Source organism: Sciurus carolinensis, chromosome 5 (assembly GCF_902686445.1).
Source record: "Sciurus carolinensis chromosome 5, mSciCar1.2, whole genome shotgun sequence".
NCBI lineage: Eukaryota > Metazoa > Chordata > Mammalia > Rodentia > Sciuridae > Sciurus > Sciurus carolinensis.
The window spans coordinates 118,543,097-118,570,369 of NC_062217.1; the positions used below are offsets into that span (position 1 = coordinate 118,543,097).

At 33.5% G+C, this 27,273-nt stretch overlaps 1 protein-coding gene across 4 annotated transcripts in view; it reads right to left on the reverse strand.

The window, feature by feature from the left end:
* The window catches only part of Ctnna3 (catenin alpha 3), a 1,721,400-nt gene that overhangs the window by 660,580 nt on the left and 1,033,547 nt on the right, over nt 1-27,273 (reverse strand). For all 4 annotated transcript variants that reach the window (XM_047553944.1, XM_047553945.1, XM_047553946.1 and 1 more), the window contains one exon: nt 17,165-17,257. In XM_047553944.1, coding sequence (XP_047409900.1) covers nt 17,165-17,257 — 93 coding nt within the window. The remainder of the gene's footprint in view (nt 1-17,164; nt 17,258-27,273) is intronic.

Here is a 27,273-nt window from a genome sequence, read left to right on the forward strand (position 1 = left end):
ATAAGAGAGCAAATTCAGGCAATGAATGATTACTCCAATAAGCAGTTGAAAGAGTAACTGCAAAAAGCAAAAGATAATTTCAACAAAGAGATAGAGATTCTCGAAAAAACAAAGAAACAAACAAAAACAAAAAACAAACAAATAAAAGTTCTTGAAAGGAAGGAAACAATAGACCAAATTAAACAACAGACTAGTGGAGAGCATCAACAACAGACTAGATCACTTGGAAGACAGAACCTCAGACAATGGAGACAAAATATTTAATCTTGCGAATAAAGTTGACCAAACAGAGAAGATGGTAAGAAATCATGAACAGAACATCCAGGAACTATGAAACATGAAAAGACCAAAATTTAAAAATTACTGGGATTGAGGAAGGTGCAGAGATACAAACCAAAGTAATGAACAACCTATTCAATGAAATAATATCAGAAAATTTCCCAAATCTGAAGAATGAAATGGAAAATCAATTACAAAGGACTTACAGAACACCAAATGCACAAAATTACAACAGATCCACACCAAGGCACATAATAATGAAAATGCCTAACATACAAAATAAACATAAGATTTTGAAGGCTGTGAGAGAAAAGCATCAGATTACATATAGGGGAAAATCATTACGGATACCAGCAGATTTCTCAGCCCAGACCTCAAAAGCTAGAAAGGCATGGAACAATGTAGTTCAAGCTCTGAAAGAACATGGTTGCCAACCAAGAATCCTATACCCAGCAAAACTAGTCTTCAGATTTGAAGACAAAATAATATCCTTCTATGATAAGAAAAAGTTAAAAGAATTTACAAATAGAAAGCCTGTGCTACAGAATATTCTCAGCAAGATATTCCATGAGAAGGAAATGAAAAACAATGTAGGTCAGCAAAGGGAGGAACTACCTTAAAGGAAAAAATAATCAAAGGAGAAACCAAGTTAAGTTAAAAATCAAAATAAGCCCAAATGACTGGGAATACAAATCATATCTCAATAATAACCCAGAACATTAATGGCCTAAACTCATCAATCAAAAGACATAGACTGGCAGATTGGATTAAAAAGAAAGACCCAACAATATGCTGCCTTCAAGTGACTCATCTTATAGATAAGAACATTCACAGACTAAAGGTGAAAGGATGGGGAAAAAAACCTACCATGCACATGGACTCATTAAAAAGTGGGAGTTTCCATTCTTATTTCAGATAAAGTGAACTTCAAGCCAATGTTTGTCAGAAGGTATAAAGAAGGATGTTTCATACTGCTTAAGGGAGCTATAAATAAGGAAGACATAACGATAGTAAATATTTATGCCCCAAACAATGGTGCATCCATGTAAATCAAACAAGTCCTTATCAATTCCAGGAATCAAATAGACCATAACACAATAATTTTGGTTGATTTTAACACACTGCTGTCACCACTGGATATATCTTCCAAACAAAAACTATACAAAGAAACCATATAACTCAATAACACAATCGATAACTTATATTTTACAGACATATATAGAATATTCTATCCATCAAAATGAACACACTTTCTTTTCAGCAGCACATGGAATCTTCTCTAAAGTAGACCATATGTTATGCCCTTAGTAAATGCAAAAAAAAATAGAGATACTACCTTGTGTTCTATCAGATCATAATGGAATGAAATTAAAAATCAATGAAAAAATAATAAACAGAAATTACTCCAACACCTGGAGACTAAATAATATGCTATTGAATGAAACATGGAAAATGGAAAACATCAGGGAGGAGATAAAAATTTCTTAGAGGTACATGAGAATGACAATATAACCTATGAAAATCTCTGGGACACTATGAAAGCAGTACTTAGAAGAAAATTCATTGCATGGAGCGCATTCAAGAAAATAATGAAAACTCAACAACTAAATAACCTAACATTACATCTCAAAGACCTAGAAAAAGAAGAACAGATCAACACCAAAACTAGTAGAAGACAGGAAATAATTAAAATCAGAGCTGAAATCAATGAAATTGAAACAAAAGAAACAATTCAAAAAATTGAAAAGAAAAAGTTGGTTCTTTGAAAAAGTAAACAAAATAGACAAACCCTTAGCCACACTAATAAAGAAAAGGAGAGAGAAAAGTCAAATTACTAAAATTTGTGATGAAAAAGGAAATACCAAACAGACATCACTGAAATATATAACATAATGAGAAGCAACTTTGAAAATCTATACTCCAACAAAATAGAAAATCTCAAAGACATCAACAAATTTCTAGAGACATATGATCCTCCCAAACTGAACCAGGAGAACATACATAATTAACAGATCAATATCAAGAAATGAAATGGAAGAAGCTATCAAAAGCCTATCAACCAAGAAAAGCCCAGGACCAGACAGATTCTCAGCCAAGTTCTAAAAGACCTTCAAAGAAGAACTCATTCCAATACTTCTCAAAGTATTCCAGGAAATAGAAAAGGAGGGAACTCTTCTGAACTCCTTCTATAATGCTAGTATCACCCTCACATCCAAACCAGACAAAGACACATCAAGGAAAGAAAATTTTAGACCAATATCTCTGATTAATACAAACACAAAAATCCTTAACAACATCCTGGAAAATCCCATACAAAAACATATTAAGAAGATAGTGCACCATGAGCAAGTGGGGTTCATCCCAGGAATGCAAGGTTGGTTCAACATCAGGAAATCAATAAATATAACTCATCACATCAATAGACTTAAGGTTAAGAATCATATGAATATTTCAATTGACAGAGAGCAAGTGTTCGACAAAATACAACACCCTTTCATGCTCAAAACACTAGAAAAAATAGGGATAGTAGAGACATACATCAACATTGTAAAGGTTATCCATGTTAAGCCCATGGCCAACATCATTCTTAATGGAGAAAAACTGAAAGCATTCCCTTTAAAAACTGGAACAAGACAGGAGGGATGCCCTCCTTCACCACTTCCAGTCAAAATCAACCTTTAAGTACTCGCCAGAGCAATTAGAAACACTAAAGAAATTAAAAGGATATGAATAGGAAAACAGGAACTCAAGCTGTCACTATTTGCTGATGACATGATTCTATATTTAGAGGATTCAAAAAACTCCTCCAGAAAACTTCTAGACCTCATCAATGAATTCAGCAAAATAGCAGGCTATAAAATCAACATGCATAAATCATTTTTATACACAAGCGATGAAACATCTGAAAGGGAAATGAGGAAAACAACTCCATTTGCAATAACCTCAAAAAAATAAAATACTTGGGAGTAAATCTAACCAAAGAGGTGAAAGATCTCTACAATGAAAACTACAGAACATTAAAGAAAGAAACTGAAGAAGACCTTAGAAGATGGAAAGATCTCCCATGTTCTTGGATAGGCAGAATTAATATTATCAAAACGGCCCTACTTCCAAAGGTGCTATACAGATTTAACACAATTATAATTAATATCCAATGACATTTGTCATAGAAATAGAAAAAGCAATCATGAAATTCATCTGGAAGAACAAAAGACCCAGAACAGCCAAAGCAATCCTGGGTAAGAAGAGTGATGCAGGAGGTATCACAATACCAGGCATTAAACTCTACTATAGAGCAATAGTAACAAAAATGACATGATATTGGCACCCAAATAGACAGATAGACCAATGGTACAGGATAGAAGACACTGAGGCATACCCACATAAGTACAGTTATCTCATACTAGACAAAGGTGCCAAAAACTTACAATGGAGAAAAAATAGCCTCTTCAACAAATGGTGCTATCAAAACTAGAAATCCATATGCAGTAAAATGAAATTAAACCCCTATCTCTCACCCTGTACAAAACTCAACTCAAAATGGATCAAGGATCTAGGAATTAGGAATGAGACCCTTCACCAAAGAGAAGAAAAAGTAGGTCAGAATGAATCTCCATCCTTTTGGCTTAGGACAAGACTTCCTTAACAAGACCCCCATAGTGCAAAAAATAAACACAAGAATCAATAAATGGAATAGATTCAAACTAAAAAGTTTTTTCTCAGCAACGGAAACAATAATGTGAAAAGAGAGCCTACAGAGTGGGAGAAAATCTTTTCCACACACACTTCAGACAGAGCACTCATCTCCAAAGTTTACAAAGAACTTAAAAAAAATTTACACCCAGAACCCAATCAATAAATGGGCTAAGGAACTAGGCAGACACCTCACAGAAGAAGATATACAGGTGATAAACAAATATATGAAAAAGTGCTCATCATTCCTAGTAATTAGAGAAATGCAAATTAAAACCACCCTAAGATTTAATCTAACTCCAATTAGAAGGGCTATTATCACGAACACAAGCAATAATTGTTGGCATGGATGTGGGGAAAAAGGCACACTTGTACATTGCTGGTGGAGTTGCAAACTGGTGCAGCCACTCTGGAAAGCAGTATGGAGATTCCTCAGAAAACTTGGAATGGACTTACCATTTGACCCAGCTATCCCACTCCTCGGTTTATACCCAAAGGATTTAAAATCAGCATACTACCACATCAATGTTCATAGCAGCTCAATTCACAATAGCTAGATTGTGAGACCAACCTAGATGCCCTTCAGTTGATGAATTGATAAAGAAACTGTGGTATATATACACAATGGAATACTACTCAGCCATAAAGAAGAATAAAATCATAGCATTTGCTGATAAATGGGTGAAGTTGGAAAATATCATGCTAAGTGAAATAGGCCAAGTCCAAAAAACCAAATACTGAAAGTTTTCTCTGATAAGTGGATGACAATATATAACCAGGGAGTATGGTGGGGGGAAGAGAAGAATGAAGCAACTTTGGATGGTGTAGAGGAAAAAGGGGTGGAGCGGGTGGGGGACAGAAAGATAGTAGAATGAAATAGACAGTATTACCCCATGTATATATATGATTACATGAATGGTGTGAATCTACATTGTGTACAACCACAAAATGACAAGTTGTATGCCATTTGTGTACAATGAATCAGAATGCAGTCTGTAAAAATAAAAAAAAAAGTTAATAAAAAATAATTTATTGAACTACTAAAAGATCCAATGATCAGAAGACTAAGGTTTGTTTCATGAAAGAAAATTCTTTGAATGTTAAATATATTCCCATGAATCCTAAGCAGGGCATTTTAATATAAAAATTATTTTTTAAGTAAATAAGAACAAATAACTTGAAATAATTCAATATTTTAAGCTATTTTTAACATTATCTACATCTGTGTTCAAAGAGATCAAATATATATAGTTATAGATAGCTACTGCCAACATATATGATGCTTTTAGTATTTAACCAAGAATAATTGACTATTAAATCTTTGAAAACATTAGATCAAAATGACATGTGTCCTATCTCTTCCTCAGTTTGAGTGTGATAGCTTTAAAAATTGCAAAATCTGTTTTAATAATAAAGTGACATGTAAATGTCAAATAATTTTGTCATCCTTTGTTTTATGATCCAAGGCCTGAAATTCTGAAATAGCAAACTCTAAATATATGAGAGTCGAAAAATATTATAGACCCATATTGAAACAAGAATTTCTTAGGAGATTTTGTTTGTACATTTTTTTTCTTTTTCTACTGGGGATTGAACCCAGAGGCTCAGTTTACCACTGAGCAACATACCCAGCCCATTTTAATTTTTTTTATTGTAAACAAATGGGATACATGTTATTTCTCTGTTTGTACATGGAGTAAAGGCATACCATTTGTGTAATCATAAATTTACATAGATTAATGTTGTTTGATTCATTCTGTTATTTTTTCCCTTCCCCCCACCCCTCCCACCCCTCTTTTCCCTCTATACAGTCCTTCCTTCCTCCATTCTTGCCCCTCTCCCTAACCCTAACTCTAACCCTAACACTAACCCCTTCCACCCCCCATTATGTGTCATCTTCCACTTATTAGTGATATCATTCGTCCTTTGTTTTTTTGAGATTGGCTTATCTCACTTAGCATGATATTCTCCAATTTCATCCATTTGCCTGCAAATGCCATAATTTTATCATTCTTTATGGCTGAGTAATATTCCATTGTATATATATACCACAGTTTCTTTATCCATTCATCAATTGAAGGACATCTAGGTTGGTTCTACAATCTGGCTATTGTGAACTGAGCAGATGATGAACATTGATGTGGCTGTATCTCTGTAGTATGGTGATTTTAAGTCTGTTTGTACATTTTTTAACAATAAAGAGAAGTAGAAAAAATTCTATGTTCATTTGAGAATTATAAAACTATGAATAGATAAAACTGATTAATTCTAAAACCAAGAATAATATCAGTACTCAAATCTTAAAACATTTTTTTAGTTCCTTAACCTTAGTCAACTTGTTTAATGACTTTGAAATTCTTCTTCCTTTTACATAAAATGAGTCCAATAATTTAAAAGTCACAAGACTATTGCAAAAAATAAATATTATAATCCTAGTAAATCACTTGTTCCATTTCAGATGCAGGATGACATCTATCCCTTTTGGGCTTTATTGTCAAGTACACACATGTACTCTGCAGAGATGTGTATATATTCATAAGGTGTGTTCCAAAGAGATTTGTGTTTTAATGTAGTTTTCAAAAAGCAAGAATTGAAGGCAGAGTGTGTCAATTTTGTCCTCCATTGGGCAAAGAGTGTGACTTCGCTGTTGTGATTTTATTTCTAAATGATTGTATCTCTAAAATAACAGCTCAAAAGAAAGATAAAATTTACTTTTAAAAATAAAAGATGCAATGCCAAGCTGCTACCTTTCTTCTTCATAGGAAAAACATTTGTACTCTTATCAGTTACCCAGAACAAGTCATTCTGTCCATAAAGCAATGATTTCATAAGTCGTGAATCTCAATGCAATTGTGTTTCACTCCCTCAATGTTGTTACTGCACACTGTCTTTTATACTGAGCACATGTGATAATGATATGTCTGCTGGAATTGTCTCTAGTAACCCCAAATGAAATTTTACTTAAACACTGTCTACAAAGGCTTCCTTGGAAAAAAAATAATAGAAACTAAAGAATTAAATATTAATAAGTTTTGATCTACATATTGCAGATTTCTCCACATTTATTATTAAATCTATTTCATTGCTCTTTTAACACTGACAAATTCCAGGTCATTGCTATAATCAGCTTACATTCCAAGAATTCAGAGGTCATCTGCCCTCCCTGAGCTTTTGATTCAGTTTGCTGTAGAGTTGGAACACTCTCCTCTCAAAGTGAATATAGAAAGCCCTCTGAATTTAAATTGGGATGTAGGGGTCACAACATTGCCAGTTACAACACACAAAATGAGAGCCCAGAGTGTTTCAGTTATCAGACTGAATTTGCAATCTTTGTTGTAACACAAGGAAAAAGATGAATGGTTCCTTGAATTTGTATAAGGTCCTCTGTCAGAGAAGTTGTCATGATAGGATATAAAATTTTCAGAACATGTGGTCACACAATAGTATTCTTACAAATCCACAAGGCAAAATTCTTAGGAGAAATGGTCATAAACATTCTCTACTTGGTTAAATATTCTAGGTCTAATAGATATTTCTCTCTGCATCACATTTAAAATGACTTTCAAAAATAATTTTACAGCCAAATATTTTTCAGTGGTAACATTAACTTCTCAATAGCATGAAAGTATCTTAATTACTAATGCTGTTTCTTAATCTGTTTGCATATTTAAGATTTACTTATGTGTCTAATACATCTTATTTACTTAATAATAAGTGCACATGTCATAGTGCATATTAATTTTTAGTCCCATAAGTTTGAGCTCACTGAATAAAAATTATCATTTATAAAATAAGTAGATTTGCTTAAAAACCTAAAGCACTACATAGATTCTGGAGATTTGAAAAAAAAAAAAAAGAAGTAATGTGGAAAAATAAGTAGGAGTAAAAGGCATATAGTACTCCCTGATAAAATCTGACAGGGGGAGCTCCTCTGTGCTCCTGTTTCCCACAATTAGTTTTGCTTTTCAATACTTGAGGAAAAAATCTAGGAATATAACGGGCCCAATTCTCTCCTCTTTTCCCATTGCTGACCTTGGTACTGAAGTATTGTTCCATTTGCTAGGTTTCCAGCAAGCCACATGGTCCTGACAGTCCTAACTTTGCTTTATTGCTCTATTCCACCTTCCTCCTCTTCTCTTCTACATGCATTTACTCAAGGTTTTACCTTGGATCCTTTCATTTTATCATCTAATGTATTCCAATTTTTAGTCAATTAAGATAGTTCAATTTCTATTTTTCTCTTTTAGACTTTAATTCCTGCATCCCTTACTCAGTTCCTGACTTCTGCATATAATATTCAATAATTTCTTAACTGTTCCTGCTTCTCTCTGTTTTTATTCAGTTGAAACACAAATTCCATATTTATCCAGAAAGCAAACCTCTGATGATACCATTCATTTACTCTAAGTCTGCAATGTCTAAACTAAAATTACTAAAACAAATCTAAATTGCTTTGCTTGACCATAGGGACTACAGCCTAAATTTTCCACAGTCTCTGCTCTCCTAAAGGTTCTCAAGTTGGGAAGAATAACTATCTTAGGAGGGAGTGGGAAATGTGTGGAGGCAAGTTTGGCTCTTAGAAAGACTGGAATAGGGGAGGTGGTGATTATGTATTTACTTCTAGTTCTGAGTTTTCTGGCATGTCAAGTCCCAGTACAGAGATTGTCCCATGTAACAAAGAATTGTTCTACCAAAAATGAAAAAAAGTTCACATTTTAAGAAACAATATGGATTAGAGGCTCAATTACTCACATTTTTTTGTAATTGTTATTATTTTTTCATCTCATCTGACTAGAAAGTCCTTTTTATATTTTCCCAAATACCCAAATATCACTTTTCCTTTAAGATATATAGAATGTCACAGTTCTGCTATGTATAATGTGGCTGTGTCACTGTAGTATGCTGATTTTAAGTTCTTTGAGTATAAACTAAGAAGTGGTATAACTAGGTCAAATGATGGTTCCAATCCTAGTATTTTAAGTAATCCCCATTACTGATTTCCAGTGTGGTTGCACCAATTTGCACTCCACCAGCAATGAATGAGTGTACCATTTTCCACATATCCTCAACAACATTTATTATGACTTGTATTCTTGACTGTTGCTATCTTGAGTGGAATGAGATGAAATCTCATGGTAGCTTTAATTAGCATTACTCTAATTGCTGGAGATGTTGAACATTTTTACATATATTTGTTGAACATTTGTATTTTTTCTTATGTAATGTGTCCGTTCAATTTCTTTGCCCTTTTCTTGACTGGGTTTTTTGTTTTTTTGGTGTTAAGGGGGGCAGGGAGAATGAAGAAACTTTAGATTGGGGCAACACTTCTTAATAAAATTCTGGCAAATCATGTACAAAACCATTTTAAAATGATAGTGTACAATGATCAAGTGGGGTTCATCCCAGGGATGAAGGGTTGGTTCAACATACAGAAATCAATAAACATAAATCATCATATCAATATACTTAAAGACAAGAATCATATGATCATCTCAATAGATGCAGAAAAAAAACTTTTGACAGAATACAGCACACCCTCATGTTAAAAACACTAGAAAAACTAGGGATTGTAGGAACATACTTTAACATTGCAAAAACTATCTATGCTAAGCCCAAGGCCAACATCATTCTGAATGGGAAAATATTGAAAGCATTTCTTCTAAGAAATGAGGATGCTCTCTTCCACCACTTTTGTTCAACATCATCCCTGAAACTCTAGCCAGAGGCAATTAGAAAAGTAAAGGTAAACAAATAGGAAAAGAAGAACTCAAAATATCACTATTTGCCAATGACATTATTGTATATTTACAAGATCCAAAAATTCCACCAGAAAATTTCTAGAACCTATAAATGAATTCAGCCAAGTAGCAGAATATAAAGTAAACACCCATAAATGACATGCATTCCTATACATTGGTGATGAATCCACTGAAAGAGAAATCAGGAAAACTACCCCATTCGTAATAACCTAAAAAATAAGAGAAAATATTTGTGAATCAATCTAATAAAAGAGGTGAAAGGTCTCTACAATGAAAACTATGGAACACTAAAGAAAGAAATTGAAAAAGGCCTTAGAAAATGGCAATATCTCCCATTCCCCTGGATAAGCAGAATTAACATTGTCGAAATGGCCATACTACCAAAAGTGTTATATAGATTTAATGCAATTCCTATTAAAATCCCAATGACATTCTTCATAGAAATAGCAAAAGCAATCATGAAATTTATTTGGAAAAATAAGAGATCCAGAATAGCCAAAACAATCCTTAGCAAGAAGAGTGAAACAGGAGGCATCACAATACCAGAACTTAAATTATACTACAGAGCCATAGTAACAAAAATGGCATGGAATTGGCACCAAAAGAGACATATAGGCCAGTGGTGCAGAAGAGAAGACACAGAGACAAACTCACATAATACAGTTATATCATATTAGACAAAGGCACCAAAACATATATTGATGAAAAGACCTCTTCAACAAATGGTGCTGGGAAAATTAGAAATTCACAGGTAACAAAATTAAATTAAACCCCTATTTCTCACCCTGCACAAAACTCAAAACAAAGTGGATCAAGGACTTAGACTCTAGAACAGAGACCCTGTGCCTAATAGAAGAAAAAGTAGGGCCAAATCCCTACCATATCAACTTATAAATTGACTTTCTTAACAAGACTCCTAAAGCACAAGAAATAAAATCAAGAATTAATAAATGGGATGGAAACAAACTAAAAAGCTTCACAGCAAAAGAAACAATAACATGAGGAGAGGGCCTACGGAATGGGAGAAAATCTTTACCACATGCACCTCAGATAAAGCATTAATCTTCAGGATATATAAAGAACTCAAGAAATTTAATACCAAACAAACAAACAAAAAACAACAAATGACCCAATCAATAAGTGGGCTAAGGAACTGAACAGATACTTCACAGAAGAAGAAATATAATCAATCAACAGATTTATAAAAAGAAGTTCAACATCTCTAGCAATTAGAGAAATGAAAATTAAAATTACACTGAGATAATATCTCCACTCAGAATGGCAATTAAAGAATATTGGCAACAATAAATACTGATAAGGATGTGAGGGAAAACATACATTCATACATTGCTGGTGGGATTGCAAATTGGTGCAACCACTATGGAAAGCAGTGGAGATTCCTCAGAAAATTTGGAATGGAACCACCAATTGACCCAGTTATCCCACTCCTGGGTTTCAAAGCAGCACACTACAGTGACTCAGCCACATCAATGTTTATAGCAACTCAATTCACAATAGTTAAACTATGGAACCAATCTAGGTGCCCTTCAACAGATGAATGGATAAAGAAAATGTGGTATGTATACACAGTGGAATATTACTCAGTCTTAAAAAAGAATGAAATTATGGCATTTGCACGTAAATGGATGGAGCTAGAGAACATCATGCTAAGCAAAATCCCAAGGAAGCAAAGGCCAAATGTTTTCTCCCAAATGCGATGATAATTCACAATAAAGGGGTGGGGCTAGGGAAGGATAAAGGCACTTCGGATTAGACAGAGTGGAGTAAAGAGAGGGGAAAGGGTATGGGGGCAGAAAGAACAGTGGAACAAATCAAATATTATTACCCTATGTGCATACATGATTACAAGACCAATGTAAATCTACATCATGTAAAACCAGAAGAATGAAGTTATACTCCATTTATGTATGATAAGTCAAAATGCATTCTACTGTCATGTATAATTAGAACAAATAAAACTGCAGTTTTTTTCCAAAATAACACATAAATTATGTATTTAAAAATACATAAATTCAGATTTTAAAAGCTGAATAAATTTTATATTATGGAAAACTAACCATACCAACTAATTTTACTATAGACCAAGAAAATGCTTCCTCCATGAATCCATGCTGAGAATTCATTGAAATAGATAGCAAATGTTCCTTTCAATTCTTGATACCTTGGGTACTTTTGATAAGTAGTGTTTTTCCAATCCATTAAAGCAAAAGATTTTATTTAAGCTAAGATTCTGACTTCACATTTATCCTTATTCAATTTCAATTTATGAGTTCAAACATTAGTCCAAATGATCAACATGTTTTAGAACCTTGACTTCTGTTTCTTAGCTCTGTATCATATGCAAATACAAAATTTTTACTTTCTACAGTCACTTGTTAAAATGGAAGAAAGATAGAGTCCTATAGAGAGCTTATACTTCCACTAGGTCAATTATAAGTGTTCAAATAGCTATGGTACAATAGTTCTATAACCCAGATCACATTTCTTTCCTTTATAAAAAAAGCAGATCCATTAGAGTATATCAGGACTGGGTATTAAAAACTTCTAAGCCAACCTGACTTATACTCTCTGTATAATAGCTTGGTCAAGCAGTCAACCTCTTCTTGTAAACTGTGTGATATTGAGAAATTCTAAATCCTTCCTTCTCAATAAAGTCCAATTTTTTTTAGGGTAGTTCTGTACAAAACTTGTCTCTATATTCTTATAAAATTTGTATCCTTCTAGATTTGGCTCATAGATGGTAGTTTTGCCCCTCAGGGCCCTTCAGAATAATTCTTTTACATAATCATCCTTTAAAGATTGGATAACAGTATAACTATGATTTTTCCAAGTATTATTTTTTCCTGGCTAAAAATTCTCAGTTGTTTTTATGAGATTTTCATATGATGTAATTTCAAGTCCTGTCACTATTTCAGACATGCTCCAAGTGATAATTCTTTTTTTAAAGTACACCACCTGTAACTGGGCAAATCATTATAGCTGTAGTCCTCTTCTGACACATACAAACACAAAAAACCAGGACAATTCAATTCATTGCAACCTAGGTGAATTTAATCCAACTTAACAAATAGGAATTAAGTACCCTAACAGCTACTGCTGACCCAGGATTTACCTAATTTACTCCAGATTCAATCTAGGAATTTTTTAATTGGTTGGACTCTGTTTAAAAAATTCTGTTTCTGATTAAGAGACCTCAAAGAAATAAAATGAAATGTAAAAGTGCTTTTTGTTTTTGATCCCAAGTCTCAATTCTTGAAAGAGACCACAATTAAAACTCTCATGAGGACCTTTTGCAAATTTTCTCTGAATGCATATATGTAGCACTTGATCTATTTTCTTTTATTTTCATATAAATTGGATCATATACTTTCTCATCTGAAATTTGATTTTTTCACTTATCTTGCAGATATCCCAAGATAAGTGGAAAATGCAAATGAACAGACTCACTACTTTAAGCTGCTTTTAACATTCTCTAGTGTGACAGACATTTAGGTTGGTTCTAGTTTATAGACTTTTGTGCACCTTCGCACATTTTTCTGCACCATAAATCGTTGGAAGTTGAATTAGTGGACCTGAATGTATGTGTGCTGTTTACTTCAACAGAGATTGCCCAAGTAGAACTTACAAACATACACACACGAAGACACACACTTGATCTGCACTCCAGACATACTAATTCCAAATTTCAGGATGTATAGCAGTGTAATACAGCATACCTTGTAGTATACAATTTTAAAAATAAACTTGAAGTGCAGAGAAAGTTGAAAATCATTTTTAGAACTTATTTTCTGAAAATATGTTAAATCACGTAAGTTTTTCTGTCAACTATAACAGTTGATTCCCATTGAGACAACTATCAACTAACTAAGCCTTTTAGAGAGTAAATTTCTGTAAAGCCAAATCTCTTACATTTTCTATCTTTGTAATTGGTTTTATGTGCCATGAATATATGGTTTAGGATTTTTACCCATTATATTTCATCTGAAGAGTTACTTTGAATCCATATTCTAAGAATATGTAGATTTTTTGTGACTAGATTCTTTCAGCTAATATATTTGCTTTATTCTATTTTTATTTTAAAATTTATGACAGGAAATCCATACTTTTAGTCAAATCACCAGTAAACCAGTGAAATGGACAAGAGCAGATCACTGCAGCCTACCAGTTAGTATGTATGCACTAATCAGTCATCTCAAGGTTTTTTTTATCAATTACAATTCAAATGAATTATACTGTCATCTTTTCAAGAAGAAGACATGATGTGTTAAAAAATAGTGGGATAAAAATTGTTGCCAAAGGTCTCCCTCCCCTCTATGAATATTGAAACATTTATCATTCTAAAGATCCTATCATTAATTCATGTATTGTATAAATATTTATTAAATATCCAACATATACTGCCCTTCTGTTAGGTACAGGGGATGTAAGTAGAAGATGTTTTCTGTCCAGGTACACAAACTGGGCTTACCACAATGTAGATGTTCTGTAAATACTGACTGGAAAATACCACTCTAGGATTTTCACTTGAGCAACCAATTAAATGACTAAGACACCAACAGAAAACTGGGAATATTGAAGAAGTACTGAGAGGAGGGTGTAAGAATCAGTAGTTATATTTTAGATGTCTTCTAGACCCGAGAGTGGAGATTTCAAAATGAAAATTAGATATGTGAGTCTGGTCTTTAGAGTTTTGATTTATAAAGAAACTTCTGAAAGTTATAAGTAGATTTTTAACACAATGGAATATTTGAAATAATAAACTGAAGACCCCCTAAAGACCATAAATAGTATAATTCTGGAGGTACATATAATCCATCTATTGATGGGAAGATTCAATTTCTTAGTCATGATTCTCTAAAACTAAATACATTTAACATTTTAATTAAAAATTCTAATGTTGCTCATGACAATAAGTTGACTCTGAAAATTATATGAAAAATAAAAAGTCAAGAATAACACCAAGAAGAAATAAAAATTTAATATAAAATCATAGTCAAGATATTTTGACACTATTGCAACAGTAAGTTACCAGACCAATGGAACAGGAAGGAAAGTCTAGTATATTTTGAAAAAGGGTGTTTGGTTTATCAATATTGTGCTTTAATTTGCTGTCAACTTACATTTACATGTGGAACAATAGTAAAGAATATATACATGGCATGCATATAAGTGTGTGTGTGTGTGTGTTTGTGTGGGTATGTACAAATAACATTTCACATTTCTAGAAAAGGTCACCTATTTAATACATAATGGTGGCCTACTTGATAGCATTTTGAAAAAATGTAATCCCTATGTCACATCGCACATAAAAGTAAATTTCATAATGAGGAAAGATCTAAATGGTGCCCTGCATGGTGATAAACAACTATAATTTCAGCTACTCAGGAGGCTGAGGCAAGAGGATCACAAGTTCGAGACCAGCCTCAGCAATGTAGTGAGACCCTCAACAACTTGGTGAGACCTGTCTTAAAAAAAGAATTTAAAAAGCTGGGGATGTAGCTCAATGGTAGATCATCCTGGGTTCCGTCTCCAGCATCATGGAAAATGACAATATTAATTACAATAATAATATTGATAAAGAAAAAGTAACTATTGAACTTTAGCCCATTATGCCAAGTTGCTCCTAGGTGTAAACACAAAGCAGAGTGCCCTTTCAGGGTCCTTCAGCTGTCCTGCAAAATAGGACTGGTATAGTTCCTCAGCCTTGGATAGCTTTCCTGACCCTCAAGGGACAAGCTCACCATGAGTTCTATGTCATTTATTGTCCCTGGTTGCCTATCTGTGAACAATAAATTTGCCTTGCTTTAAAAAGAAAAAAAAAGTCTACTGTTGAATAACAATATTTCTATCTTGTAAAACCATATGACATTTTTGTTGGCAGATTATCTTAATTCCCAAAGCCACAAACTGGTGCACAGAATAGGTGCTCAATATTTATTAAAGGACTTAAAGATGAGTCATATATTGTATTAAAGTTCTTAAAATTCTGTCTAAAGTATTATTATGAAACTTAAAAGTCATATGTGACAGAATTTTTTTAACAAACTTAAGCATATTAATCATAAAAGACAAACAGCCCACCTAAAAACTGATAAAAGATATGTGTAACCACAGTTATTAGCCAGCCAATACATATTTGAAGAAAAAGTTATAACTAATTATCAGAAAATTATAAATTAAAACCAATATTCATAATCTTCCAATTGAAAAGACATTTTAAAAAGTATCAAGTGTTAGTCGCGATATAGAAAGATAAGAACTCTCACAGACTGTTGGTGGGACCATAATTGATTTTACTTCTTTGGGAACCTTGTTCCAGTATTCTGTTCCCTATCAAGTCTCATAGAAAGCTCACATTAGTTGGGAAATATTAGTTGCAGAGCAGATCTTACTTGTTAATAAACATTAAGTACAAAGCTCACTTGTTATTCAACATTAAGTCAAAGAAGCAGTTTCCCTCACTGTTAACTTCAATACTCTTTAGAAATCAAATTGTCAGCAACACAAATCAAGAATTTTGTACATGCTCTACTTTTATTAGAATAAGAATGTCAACAGATGTCTGGAGATTTGATGTCCCTAATCACTGTTATATTTCACATTCTTACAACATTTGTGGTCTCTATTAGGAAATAAATATCCATTATTTTATGCCTCGTTTAAGACAAGGGTGTTTAAGATTGCTCTTTGTGTATTCTGATTCATAACCTCAAGGCTACTGGTTATCTAGAAATAATTCCCTAACAATATATTGTTCTTCATATTTTAAGAAACTCCTTAATTACTGACAAGAAAACATTTCTGACTTCCTAGAAAATAATATAAAGTACTCTAAAGCAAAACAACTTACCTGAAGAAGTAGATTACATCATTTCAAATATTAAAAATCTTGGGTAGAGGTTTTCTGTACCTTTATTGAAGTTTTGTCAGTATACTGTTTTGTCCCCTAAAACAACTACTGTTTTATAATAAATATGTACATAATGTTTTAGTCTCTGTTCATCTCTAAGAGGTTTTAACTAGATAACATCCTTTGGTGTTTAGAACATTATAAGATTCGTAATACATACTGTTGCCTTTCCCTTTTTCCTTCACTAGAGATAAAAGGAATTTAGTAAGATAGGCCAATGCATAAAGCTGTTTAATTATCAGGATTCAACATGTTTATTTTCAATGGTTCTTACACATTTTCAGACTACTAGAAAATGTTTAACTTAGACTAACAACAAATCTCTCAGAATCATCTAAAAGAGCTGTAAGAAGTGGTTCCTTAGTTAAAAATCAACTTTGATGTTAGGACAATGCCATCTTCTATGCTTAAAATAAGTATTTAATATAGTTCCATATGTATAAAAATATGAAAAGTTATATCTAATTTTTGTAGAAAAGAGACACTGAGTTAGTTATCATACCTGTGGGCACAAAGTTTCCAGGTGATTGGCTGCAATTCTGACTATTTTAATTCCATCTTCATTTGTTGACATGGAACAAGCAAGATTTGCCACCTTGAACAAAATTCAAAAGAATGAAAATTATTTTAGATCATCAAGGAAATGCAGAAATACTTCTTGTCCCAGAAAACTAAGAGTACACACATATTTGGTGAAAATACAGTGACAAACAGCATTCTCATAAATGTCACTGTTATCTGCTTTATGAAAAAATATCAGAGAAACTATTAAAACACATAACAACAAAGAGCCCTAGAGAATTACATAAAACAAAAAGGAAATGCTGATGAATAAATCAGTAAACTTTACATGGTTCTTGATATCAACATCTAACATATAATAAGATGCTCTGATGGAACAGGAAAAAAGTTTATGGATTGAATGCTAATACCTTCTAGGAATCTCAAATGATTGTGGTTTATTTTAAGTTTGTAATTGGCTTATTATTTCCCAGAGGTCTATTATGCATACTTAAGTTGCATTAAGCATGACTGTATCTTATTCATGTTTTATTCAGTATCAAATATACTCCCAAGCTGGACAAATACAAGACAATTAAATACTTTTTCCTGTTCTTTATTTCCTACTATAATGTAATGGGCACTGTTTGACATTGTAGCAGTTGATTTGATTTAAGCATTAGTAACACCCAAATTTCTTTCATTTTATTGCTTCTGAAATTTACAGTCTTCCAGTGAAATGAGTGTTCCTTTAAATAATCGCCATTATGTCCATTTCCTAAATGCAATATTTACAAATACTTCCATTATACCATAGACTAGTCATGGAAAGAGTGTGGTATCCTTTCCCCTTCCATTGAACTCCACTCTGGTTCTATAATCCTCTTACTAGCATACTGAGGGATATAGAGGCAATGTTTTCTCTGATGTACAAAGTCTGTCATTATCTTCATCACTTCAGGGGGGTAGTTTTTAAAAGGATAATTTCCCTACATTTCCACTGTCTCCATTTATTATTATATACTTTAATATTTTGTAGTTTTTACTGTTCAAATTTCAAAATACATTCAATTGTAAAGACATTTTCACATTAGTTGCACACAGTGCAAATGAACAACAAACATAAATTGAGAACACTATTTTAAGAGTACCACAAAATTATCATTTAAATGGATTTACAGAATTTGCTTTTTTTATACTGTTGCTTTTAATATGTCAATAGTGAAATAACCTCTCGGTTTGAATTTACATATAATAAAATAACAAGCATACATTATTTAACTGTGGAAGGGCATTGTTCACTTTACTAATGTACAAGGAAATAGCTTACTTGAAAAGGTCTTTTGTTGACTTGAAGGTCATAATGCCTCAACTTTCACATGTGACATATAATTAGCACATTTGTGAATTATCTGAAAAGGGCAACAGTTCCTCTGCCTCTCTATCCTACCCCCAAACCTCATTCAGTAATATGAAACTTAACAGACTAATTGCTTCAGTATGTATTACATTAATTTGCACCTCACTTGCAGAAAATATCTGTCGTAAATTTGAGCACTGTTTAAAGTTGTTTAAAGTATATATGTATTTTACATATGTGTGTATATGTACATATATGTGCATATATGTTTGCATGTATAAGTGTGTGCATGTTGTGTGTATTTACATACACACACATATATAATCATTCTATTCAAAGCAACTGAGTACTTCTTAATTCAGAGCTTAAAATTATAGGTAACTCTCCCCATGTTGACATTCTTTTACTTTTTTAAAATATATTCTCTTACTCTTCTTTTCCCTTCTTAAAGTAGAATTTCTTGTTCCTGACATTTGCTGGCCATGATGTTTACTGCAATACAATTAAGTGACAAACATAATATGGAAATTATTTAAATACAGTTTATGTTTTCTAAGAAAAACTATTTTTACAATATTATCAAACGAAAACACAACTAAAAGTTTTGGGTTTTCTACTCAAAATTTTCTATTCAATTACTGATCATATTAATATTATTTGTCTTCATTTACTCAGTGCCTATGTGTATCTGAATTTCTCCCCCACCAAAACTGTCCAATGTCAACTAATCTAGGTAATCAAGTACTATTTCAAGGCACATGCAATTTTAATGATATTTTGTTCAGCAAGGTTGAATTTAAAAGATAGTGTTATGGAAATGCAGAAAAGTTAAATGTCAGAAAAAAAATTTACATTTACAATGTGACTGATTTGAAACATTTTCCAAAGTCAGATCAGTGTGAGAATGAAAGCCAAATTTCTTCCCTAATAATTCTTCCTAAAGTTTGTGTGACTTTTCAGACAATCAAGTATGTTTCCAAACATAGTACAAAGGTAAATCCCTACTTGTCAAAGAAAATAGCACGCAAATAAAATATTTAGTAAATTAATTTGTACTATTTTGACAACTGACACCTTTTATTTATATACCTATGACTATGTTTGAAAAATATGGATAAAACTTCGCTATATAACAGATCCTCATAATAATCTTCTGCCAACTAGGGGAATCTAGGGAAGTTTTGGAGACTCACAGATATGGGTTTGAATCTGATAACTGGTAGCCCTGACCATACATGAACTTCGATTCACCCCATCTACTGCTCAACTAATAGGGGGAAAAACACCTTCACTCTCTCAAAGGTTTTGAAGAATTAAAACCTTAGGAACCTAAAGAAATTGAGCAAAATATCTAATTCAAGAGCCACAAATTCAAGTGCTTTCAAAACCCACACAGGGAGGAGAAGAGGGCAGATTAAAGAAAGGAAGCACATATCAGCAATTCCTTAGCACCAGACTTATAAAACAGGAAGACTGCTCCTCACTGAGGGAAGTAACTAAGGAATCTCCCTGAAACTTAATACTGAACTGTAAAAAAATTCATATACCTACAGAAAGTTGGTAACTTGGACATAAGAAATCATACCTTAGAGATGCCAGCCTTGGCTACCAATGGCAGCAGAAGAGCAGAGCAGGGAGTACAGACAAAAGAGACATGTACACAGCAGATTTAAAAAAATTAAAAATAAGAAAAATTGATTTGGAGAAATCTGTGATTTACAGAGGAGGGCTGATTTTAATAGACACAGAACTGGTAGGGAAAGCATCTCAGTGAAAAACAAATCCAAGGTGCTCTACAGGGACAAAAGCTTTCTGTGGTGGCTGCACAGACTGCCCTCCAGGTGTGTGACAAGGAAAGCACTTTGAGGGCAGTCCTCTGTGGGAAGTTCTCCATGGGCGCTATGCAGAAAGCCCTCTGCAGGAGTGAAACAGACTGGCAGGTGAGGAAAATGTTCCCAGGCACTGAACACTGTCCCTGTGCAGTTTGTGCAGCTGTGAACAGAGACAGGGGTTTGGGAACTCGTAAAGGAAATTTTCAGCAGCCAAAGCAAAACTTCCCAGAGGGTGCCTGAACCAGAGAGACTGAAACAGGCCCAAAGAAAATTTTTTCTCACTCATCCCACCTCTGTATCCCAAGGGAGAAAACTCACATAATTCTTGGCACCCCATAAGAACTTCTGCAAGATGCTCGCTGGGGCCACACAAGTGCAACTGCACTCTAGGTGGACACTAGAAATTCACAACCACAGTGGTGAAGGTTACAGGGTTAGTTGGTATGACCTGAAAATGGATTTCACCAGAAGTCTCAGGTTGTAGTTAAAATTTCAAAATCCCACCAACAGAGATCCAAAATTCACCCAAGCCCAAATCCCAACAACTGGAAACAAATTTAGAATTTTGTGTTATTCCTGCTATAGGGTTACACAATTTGTCAGAACTCCTGTCTATCCCATCCGATGCTGGAACATTGGAAGCTAAAAACTACTACATCTGGCTGGTAGCTAGGTGAGAAACACAAAGGTAGTGGCCAAAAATAGAGAATCAAAATTAAAAAATGAAAATCCACCCCTGCCAACAGATTTGACCACAGCAGTTCAAAAAGCTCTATACCCCTCATTATGATTCTTTTTCTTCTTTTCTTTTCCTTTCTTCTTTCTTTTTTATTTCTTTTTTCTCAATATTTCTACTTTTTCTCTTTTTAAATTTTAAAATTTTCATTTAATATTTTAAAATAATTTTATTGTATTATTCTTCAGTATTTTCCATTATGCATGATTCTGTGTGCATGTGAATGTACATCTGTAGTTGCAATCGCTCTCACTGTGTGATAGATTTATATGTATTTGTTATACACATATAACTTTATTTACACAGTAATAGCTTCTCCATGTGTTCATTATTTAGCCTAAAGTAGATTTAAGTGGGGTGCAATTATATGAGGGTTCAAGTTGTTTTGATCTTATATTTGCTGGTTCTGGGCCCTCTATCTCTCCTTCCTCACTGACTTCCCTAGTAAGAGCCAAAACATCCCTTCTATTCTCTTTTTTATTACTTTCTATTAATTTTTTATTCCTCTTTCTCTACAACTGATATATACTACCTATCTCCTGCCACTCTTCTGATCACTTTTTCAAACACTTCAAACTTTTTCTTGCCTTCCCATTCTCTTTTCTCTTAAGAAACTGTAATTCCAGTAAATAATAGAAATTATATAGTTTATATAGTACCTACCCTATTCACATTGTTGTGATTATCAATGAAGTGGCCAACATAGTAGACATCTACTGTTGAATGACAGATATAGTTCATATTATTTTACTGTTGGTAGTAATGTTAAATGCTGACCCCACCATTCCTATGTAGGTGGCAATCAGTATTATAGATGTCAAAGGAAACGCCAGACATTTAATGCTGTACATCTGTTGCTGAAATTAGTGCTGTTCCTGGTTTCACCCTGCAAAGATGGACTAGAAAGAGAATTCTTTTAGTGGTTGATGGACCTTTATTTTGTTTATTATTTATACATGGTGCTGAGAATCAAACCCAGTGCCTCATACATACTAGGCAAGCACTCTACCACTGAGCTGAAACCCCAACCCTGAGACTAGAATACTTTAAGATCATAGAATAGAGATTCTACTGTCATGAAAGTTCATATCTCAACCAAATAACAGTGAATCTCACCCAATACATGATCTAGCCCCACCTGAGCCTTAACCTTATTCCAATACAAAGATCTGAGGAGATAAAAAATACAAACCAACAACCAGTACCCCAAAAAGAATAATCAGAGAGGGACCTCAGCTCCCACCCCTTGAAACTTATTCACATATCAAAAATAGAGAGAAGTCCATCCCAGAACAAGTAAGACAATTACACACAAAAGGACACATGTAAAGGGGAAAAGAAAATGAGGATATGGAATCCATCTCAATTGATGTCCAAGGCTAAAACCTATAAAAATATGAGGATAAACAAATCTCTCCCCAAAATTCAAAAATCCCTCAATTAAGGATCCCACTGACACTGAAAATGATGAAATCCCAGAAAAAGTTTATAAAAAATGGATTCCTAAAGTGTTCAGCAGACTAAAAGTAGATCTAAGAATGAATTAAGAGAGCAAATACAGGAGATGAAAGATCACTTCAATAAAGAAATGGAAACATGAAAAGAGACCTAATTTAAAATTCACTTGAAAGCATCACTAAGAGTTTAGATTGTATAGAAATTAAACTTCAGACTTTGAAGATAGAACATCATGCAATGAAGAGAGGGTATATGAATTCATGTACACAGAATGAAATAAAAGGGGAAATAGTGGCAGCACATGATCAGAATATACAAGAACTCTGGGACAACATCAAGAGACCAAACCTGAGACTTGCTGGGAGAATAGAAAATGGAGATACATGCCAAAGATATTAAGAGCATTTCAATTAGATCATTACAGAAAACTTTTTTTTTTTCCATATTAGAAATGAGATGGACATCCATATAGAGAAGACTGGATCCCAAATAGACTTGATCTAATAAAAATTTCCCTAAGATACATTATAATGAAAATTCCTGACATATAAAATAAGAAAAAAACATTAAAAGTTGCAAGAAAGAAACACCAGGTCACATTTAGAGGCAAACCAATAGGGCTCATGTCTGATTTTTTAGATCAGACGCTGAAATCAAGGAGAACCTAGAATAAGACATTCCAAACACTAAAAACAAACAACTGCCAGCCAAGCCTACTATACCCACCAAAACTCAGTTTCAAATTAGAGGGGGAAATAAAAAATGTTCCATGAAAAGTATAAGTTGAAATCTTAGAGTTGTTTTAATTTGCAGTTCTCTAGTTACTAGAGATTTTGAACACTTGTATATCTTTTTTTGTAAAGTGTCTATCCAGTCCCTTGGCCCATTTATGGATTAGGTTCTTTGTATTTTTGGTGCAAAGTTTTTTAAGTTCTTTATAGATTTTGGAGATTAGTGCTATTTCTGAAGTGTGTATGGAAAAGATTTTCTCCCACTCTGTAGGTGCCCTTTTCACATTATTGTTAGTTTGAATCCACCCCATTTATTGATTCTTACTTTGATTTCTTGCACTTTGGGAATCTTGTGAAGGAAATCTGGTCCTAAGTCAACATGATGAAGATTTGGGCCTACTTTGTCTTCTATTTGGTGCAGGGTCTTTGGTCTAATTCCTAAGTCCTTGATCCACTTTGAGTTGAGTTTTATGCAGGGTGAGAGGTTTAATTTCCTTTTATTGCATGTGGATTTCCAGTTTTCCCAGCACCATTTGTTGAAAAGGCTATCTTTTCTCCATTGTATGTTTTTGGTTCCTTTGTCTAGTATGAGGTAACTGTATTTATGTGGGTTAGTCTCAGTGTCTTCTATTCTGTATCATTAGTTTAACTATTTTGATGCCAATACCATGCTGTTTTTGTTACTATTGCTCTGTAGTATACTTTAAGTTCTGGTATTGTGATACTTCCTGCTTCACTCTTCTTGCTTACGATTGCTTTGACTATTCAAGATCCCTTATTCTTCCAAATTAATTTCATGATTGCTTTCTCTATTTCCATGAGGAATGTTATTGGGATTTTAATTGGAATTATATTGAATTTGTTTAGCACCTTTGGTAGAATGACCATTTTGACAATAGTAACTCTGCCTATCCAAGAATATGGGAAATCTTATTAAGAACACAAGCAATAACAAGTGTTGGCATGGATGTGGTGGGAAAGGCACACTTGTATATTGCTGGTAGAGTTGCAAATTGGTGCAGCCACTCTGCAAAGCAGTATGCAGATTTCTCAGAAAACTTGGAATGGACCCACCTTTTGACTCAGTTATCCCACTCCTTGGTTTATACCCAAAGGACCTAAAATTAGCATACTACAGTAATGCAGTCACATCATTGTTTATAGCAGTTTAACCTCGAGTTATGTACATTACCTTGTATCTTCTAATCAAATCTCTTTCTACTCGCATAGATTAAGGAAATAGAAAGCCTGATTATTAGTAGTGAACCAGAAACTTACATACACAAAAAAAGTACTAATTTCAAGTCATTATGCTTATCAGAATTAAAAGTTGGAAATTCAGAACAATAGTCATTTCTGTGGAATGCATCTTTTAATTAAATGTCTGCCTCTGGATTTGGGCAACTTGCACGTCCTAGTTAGTGTCAGATGCAAAAGCAAAGAAGGAGCTATTTGTTTCATTTTGTGCACACTTAGATAAATGGGTTTACACGTCTTCTTTTGAATGTCTAACTCTTAAATGTTTATTAAGCCATGTTACATATCAGGAACTAAGGAATATCTACTTCTTAAAGAAAATAATCATTTTTAGTTTATCCTTCTGTAAAATGTTCATTCTCTGTGAAAACTTCACTTATATCCTCTTTCAAAATCATATCTATGTTTCACACTTGGATCAAGAATTATCTTTTCTCAGATATTGAAGAATAAGAATTCCTACCTCTACTTCCCACACTCATAATTATAGCACATCCTCATTCTTCCTAAACTCACTTATGCCTATCGGATGGTGAGTTTGGTGGGCAAAGACAGAAATGTATCTTTTTTCAGCTTTTCATCATGCAAAGTACCCTGAAAATAGTACGTGTAGTCATGTAAGCAAATAAAAATAATAGTTTATCTTTATCCATCTGTTTCTGAATCATCATGAATACAAATTATTTTCTTTTGTGTTGAAACTAATACATTAAATGAATTGTATCTTTTAAAGTCTTGTTCATTGGAAGCTGTCTTTTTCTCCATTAAAATGTTTCTCATTATCCATAATATGAATATAAAGGTAAGTATCAGTGGTTTATTTTATGGAGGAAAAACAGTCAATTAAAGAAAGTCTTTGGGTTATTAAGCTCAATTTCCTTAAGCTGATTTCAGTTTGTATTTGTTCTTTGGGAATATCAAGATTTGACAAATTTGTAGTAGACGAATACAGCAAAAACTCTGTATAAAGATGCAGAAACAATCTAGCTAATATAGGTTCTATATTTTCAACTTGGTATTTTCAAAGCAATTTGTGCTTCTTTCTGAACTTAGGAATGAAGGCTCACAGAAGTTTGTGAAGAAGTACAAAGAAGGGAAAGAGAGGTCTATGTGCCTTGGACACATTATTAATAGCAAAATTTGAAAGTTACTGGCTAAAATACCAGTGGAAAGAACACTAAAAGTACTTTGAATTTGTAGATTATCAAGAGTTAGACTAGAGTTTAAGATGAGTTTAAGATGCCTTTGAGAAGTGTAAGTAGACATTACCAATACCAGAGAAGATGTTAATTAGGAAGTAACTAGTTCATTAGTGGTATTTGTCCATTAAGATATAGAGAACAAATATTCTTAGAAGGCTATCTATGATACCAATATTATTAGGCATACAGAAGTGGATAATCCTGAAACATATAAAGGTGGCCAGAAATAGAGGATACATCGAACAGTATTGTGATGTCATTGAGACCAAGAAAAGAGCTTTCAAGATGTTATCAAATACCAAATGCTGAGAAGTCCTGGAAAATATGAATCAATTCAGCCACATAGAGAGCCATGCTAATCATTGTTAGTGTCTTTGGCTGAAATGACGGTCACACTAGCCTTGCATGGACAGAAGACTATGCAGTTGTCAAGGTAACCCCATGAATTTTGTGATTCAAAGCAGAGAGCAACAGTTTCCTGGACAATGCACACTTATTCATTCTCACTTATCTAGATACAAATTTATACCACAAAGCCACATATCCATTTCTTAGGATTTCACCTCTTAATAATTTCTTGAATCATATACTTTTTTTAAATCTTTCATCATAGTCAAGCTAACAATCAACCTTTTAAAACCTTCACTCTTGTCTCCAGTTTTAGCTATTTTTTGGTCAGGAATTGTGCTTCTTGTATTATATGTTCAGCATAGTGCAGTCAACAAATTTTTTCAAATAACTTGATTCTCCTATCACCATATTATCCCCATATCATACCCCCTTCCTATAACATTCTATATAGTCTGACTCAAGACTCATTTTGCATAATTCTTCTACTTCCTTTAATTTAGCTCTATAAAGCTACTTTGAGATATCAATATTTATTTTAACCAGCTTTTTCGCAGCTGTGACTAAATGACCTGACCAAAACATTTGTACAGGAGGAAAAGTTTATTTGGAGGCTTATGATTTCAGAAGTCTTAGTCCATAGAGCGCAGGCTCCATTCCTCAGGGCCCAAGGTGAGGCAGGACATCATGATGGAAAAGTGTGGCAGAGAGAACCAGCTCACATGGTGATCAGGAAGCACAGAGAGGTCTCCAATTGCTAGATACAAATATATACCCCAAAGCACACCCAAATTCCCAATTCCTCCAGCCACACCCTACCACTTCTTACTACTCTGTTAATCCCAATCAGGGGATTAATTCACTGATTGGGTTGAGACTCTTCCAACCTAATCATTTCTCCTCTGAACTTTTTCATTGTCTCACATTGTGAGCATTTTGGGGACACCACATTTAAGCCATAATAATGTTTTTTTCTGTTAAATTACATTTGCATTTCTAGCCTGCAGTGCTTTCTCTCTTCTGTACTGCTGCCTTATACCACTTAGACCTGTTTAATGGCTATACATCAGATATCTCTTTAAAAGTAATTCCTTGAAAAGTTTTTCACTGATATTATATACCCCACACAATTCCAGGGAGCTCTACCTACCTAAGAAAGGCTTTTCCTTCAGAGCATGATTCTCAG